This window comes from Cryptomeria japonica, chromosome 11 (genome assembly GCF_030272615.1).
Source record: "Cryptomeria japonica chromosome 11, Sugi_1.0, whole genome shotgun sequence".
Lineage (NCBI taxonomy): Eukaryota > Viridiplantae > Streptophyta > Pinopsida > Cupressales > Cupressaceae > Cryptomeria > Cryptomeria japonica.
Window position 1 is genome coordinate 48,992,248 of NC_081415.1, and position 4,586 is coordinate 48,996,833.

General features: G+C 34.6%; 1 protein-coding gene across 1 annotated transcript; it reads right to left on the reverse strand.

Annotated features, from left to right (window-relative positions):
- Positions 1 to 206: 206 nt before the first annotated feature.
- Positions 207 to 4,198, reverse strand: LOC131076767 (cytochrome P450 82A3). The gene is made up of 2 exons (XM_058014086.2): positions 3,224 to 4,198; positions 207 to 1,065 (listed from the first exon to the last, which is right to left on the reverse strand). The coding sequence occupies exons 1-2, from the start codon at positions 4,136 to 4,138 to the stop codon at positions 427 to 429; spliced, it is 1,554 nt and encodes a 517-aa protein (XP_057870069.2). The 5' UTR covers positions 4,139 to 4,198; the 3' UTR covers positions 207 to 426.
- Positions 4,199 to 4,586: the final 388 nt, after the last annotated feature.

Here is a 4,586-nt window from a genome sequence, read left to right on the forward strand (position 1 = left end):
TGAATGTTTATATATTGTTGACAACAACAAAAAAAGCAAAAAAAAAAACATAAATACAAAATAAAATAATGAATATATTAACAATAACAAAAACCAACTTCAAAAACTTGTAAGTTTATAAACTATATCTCTTATAATTTAGATCAGCTTTATGGTTTTCTAAAATTAAATTCTCTGACATTTAAATATGTTTTTATATAAAATCCCAAATATGTGTATATTGAATATAATGATATTCTTAGTACTGTAATAAATATGTTTTCTTCCTTTGAAATTTTTTTTGATCTAAAACATGGAAGGATTTCATTTGTCCTTGGCATTAAGCTGAAGCTCATCGATTATTTGTGCTCCCAATCATGTGAACATGATATTTATTGTGCATTCAAACCATAAACCAAAAAAACAGAGGAGTTCAATGGTCTATAACTAGACTTCTTGCTGGTATTGATGATGGGAAAGACGAGGCTTGATGTTAACTTCCAAAGGCATTGCCCTTGGCGCTGTCAAACCAATCCCTTCATTCATGTCAATCAATCTTCCATCTGGAACAAACCAATCAAAGCTCTGCAACAACCTTGCCAAAGTTGTTTGCATCATACACATTGCCAAAGAAGCCCTTGGACATCCTCTTCTCCCTGCCCCGAAAGGAATCATCTCAAAATCATTCCCTCTCAGTATGTTATCTATCTCTATTTCCTTCTCCGTAAAACGCTCTGGTATAAACTCTAATGGCTTATTCCATTCTTTTGGGTCCCTATGAATTGCCCATGCATTTACCATCAGCAATGTTCCTGAAGGAATATGATAACCTCCCAGTATACAATCCTCAATAGATTTGTGTGGCACAAGCAAAGGTGCCGATGGATGAAGACGCAAAGTCTCTTTAACTATTGCTTGCAAGTATTGTAACTGGTGTATATCTGATTCCTCCACCAATCTGTTTCGTCCAATTTTAGAATCAAGCTCCTCTTGCGCCTTATTCATTACTTTGGGATGTTGCAATAACATTGACAGTGCCCACTCTAGTGCAACTGAAGATGTATCAGATCCTGCACCTATCATAACCTACAAGGTAACAAGAAGAAGAGATAAAAAAACAAATGCAGAAATTTAATCACTTATAATAATTGGAACATTCAAATATTTTTATTGGCAAAGATGTCATAATAAATCATATGGTTTTATAGATGCTATCATTCTCATATCCTTCACCTCTAAGCACTAGACTGATAGATGGAGGAACTCAAGGCCCTTCGGGAAATTTATGTCTTGATCCAAGGGAGGGCTTAGAAAGGTTAGATTGATGTAGGTGAGGGTATTTATACCTTGATCTAAGGGATGGCCTTGTGCAAGACTAGCGACAAGTTATCCTTTGATGCCTTCTCCAATTTAGCTAGTCTATTTATTGTGAGAAGTTAATGTGCAGGAAAGAATCCAAATAAGACAGGCACCTGCCCTTAATATGGGAATTACTTCTGGGCCCTTTCCTTAGCTCTTTTTTATCACATCATTACCATTACCCAACTCTTCATTGCTCTCATTTCTTGGGTGTATCAAGCTGCCTTCCTCTTTCTCATCGCCTTCATTGATACATCCTAATTATGCTTTTATATTATTTTTGAAGATCCTAATCATGTTTAGCAAGCTTCCATTTCCCCATGCACATCCTTAACATATCTTATTCGTTTCCCTTGGAGCATTCTCAGTCATTTCAGGGATACAAGAAATTGCATTAGTCCTCCTCAACAATCTGCATGCAAATCACAAGCCAATGGGAGAAAAAGTAAAACATAGTTCAAGTTTGTTTGCATTAGCTGCCAAAGTGTAAGTTTAGACTCTTTTCTCCTATAACAAGGATTTTCTATTTTGTCTAGGATGTGAGGGTTCAGGAGGGTTGTTCTGAGGCATAGGAGTTTTTTATCTTGGTTAGACTAGCTTTTAATTGGAATGACATCAAGGTTGATACAATTAGAATTGTTTTGGGAAATTTAATTCCAGCTACTTTACCAGCTATTTCTGTTATTTCCAGTAGCCTTCATATCTGCTGTCAATCTGCTTCATATCTGCTGTCAATCTGCAGCATTAAAGACTAACATTAAAAGTAGATCTTGCCATAGATGGGAATGGATTTTTCAGTAATTCCTCCAACCTGTTCACTGTCACATCAGCTAGTTCCACATGCTTAATGGGTTATAGAAATATATTATTTTATGTTGTCTTTATCTCCATTGTATGTTCTTAGATTGCTATATATATTGTATGCATCTGTGCGTTGTATTCACCCTTTTCAGAGTCCACCTTCGCAGAGCTGTTAGTAGCAAGGAGTTGTCTGTATGAAGCTATGAGTCTGAGTTTGTATGAAGTTTTAAAATCTCAAGAATATAATCAAATCTGAAAGTTATTAGAGCAAAAGCTCAGTCAAATTGATGTAATGTTTTATTTTAATGAATAAATCTTATGTCTGTTTTCTATTATTTCTCATCCCCTTCAATCCTTCAGTTGTCCTATCTGAAATATGAGCAGACATTTTAATGATTTTGTGAATATTGATTACAATGTCTTTAAAGCTTTGTGATTTTTACTGTTGTGTTTCTTGTTTGTGTGTTAATTTTCTTAGTGTTTTTCTTATTTATTCAATGGTAGTTAATTTTAGTGTTATTATTTCTAAATGGTTTTCTTGTTGATCTATTTTTAACATAAGGAAAATGATCATTTCTGATACCCAAAAGTATATGCCATCTTTAAGGGACAAATATTTATTGGAGTTTGGAGCTTTTGTTATCTCTTCCTAATTGTCTATTTTCAGTTAACTTTCGCATTACTATTTCTAAATGGTAAAAGATCATTTCAGATACTCAAAAGTATATGCGGCTTTTAAGGGACATAAATATATGCCATCTTTAAAGGACAAATAGTAATACATTTTTGATCCAGAGATATAAACATTAAATAGGCTCAAACACATTGGATCAGTGAAGGCACGAGCCTATGATCATAATGGCCCAACAAAGATTTGAACCTTGGTGTTCACATAAACAACTCCACCACTTAACCAACACACTATGAAAAGAACCCCATATCCTCACTATTCCTTGAAACTATGGACATAATCTAGTTCTTAGAATCTCAACACTTTTTAGTGGTATAATATCTGATTCTCCATTATTTAAACAAGAATTTATAAACCAAAAATACCAAAACCAGCAAAGTCAAAACAACTTACTAGAGCAGTTGCCTTAATAAATGCATCTTTTTCAGGAATTGCGTCACCATTCTCCTTTGCCTGTGAGATTAGCACATCAATAAAGTCTTCCATCACTCCCTCCTCTTTTAATCCTTTCTCCCTGTGCTTGTCCAGAATTCTCCGCATATACAAATCTAACTTTCCCTGTACCTCCTTCATAGCCTTTTCGTACCCCTGCAAATCAAGCCACTTCAACCAGGGTATATAATCCCCAATACAAATTACTCCTTTAAGTATAAGAGTCTCTTCAATCAGATGGGTAAACAAATCTGCTGGAATCCCCAATTCTTCGCCAAAATACCTGTCATCTATGATCATAGCCATCAGGGTTTTAAAAGTCAATTGGTACAAAACATTTCTCATGTTCACAATACTCTGCAATTGTGACTGTTGAAACATAGAATATACTGCCTTACAAATCTCTTTCATCCTCTTGGGTCTAAATGATTGGATTCTTTTGGAGGACAGAAGCTCGAGTACACAGATTTTTCTAGCATTTCTCCAGTAGGGGCCATAAGGAGCCCAACCCAGATTATAATAATTGTAGCCCAAATGCTGGCCATGTGCAGGCCGAGGTCTAGAAGCAAAAGCCTTGTCATTTACTGTAAAACATTCTTTGGCTAAATCTGAAGAATTTATCACTAGAACAGGGCTGCTACCAAATTTGAGTTGCATAATAGGCCCATAGAGCAGTGAGAGTGAATTTAGAATCTGGTGAATTGGCCTGGTTTTATCTATGAGAAGATGAAGGTGACCAATTACAGGAATAGCTCTGGGGCCTGGAGGGAGACGGCTCCTATAATTTCCAAGGTATTTTACTAGAATTGTTGTCACAAGAAAAATTGTCACGGCTCCTACCAGAATAACTTGCATCGTAGAAAATGTTATGTCCATTGCTTCAACCTCTGTTTCCTAAATCCTCTGTGAACTATAAATACTGCAAGTGGGCTCAAATTGCTGCATTTGAGGTTCAACTTTAAAATATTTCTACAAAATATAACAGCCCAGCTCTATTTTTTTTTAGGAAAACCCAATACAAGAATATCACATATAATATTCAAAAAGTTAAGTTGATTCATTTTAAAAGCTAGAAAATTTCATGAAAAAATCACATATAAAAGTGATAAGATTGAGTTGTGTCACTTCAAAATCCACCATGAAAATGAAAAGCATATAATTATGAATGTATGCATGTGGAGACTAAACAATTGAACAAAAATTAGAACGATAGGTATGAATAGATAACATCTATTATAGAATATTAAAACTATAAGATATTTTTCTTTATATTCACTTCCTTAAATAGATGTCGTTTCTAAATATATAATATCTATTGATGTGA

Bases quoted from the DNA above. Each gene is read 5' to 3' on its own strand.
- LOC131076767 (XM_058014086.2), bottom strand. From the start codon at position 4,138: ATGGACATAACATTTTCTACGATGCAAGTTATTCTGGTAGGAGCCGTG. The intron at 1,066-3,223 runs GTAAGTTGTTTT...GTTACCTTGTAG, and splicing joins TTATTAAGGCAACTGCTCTA to GTTATGATAGGTGCAGGATC.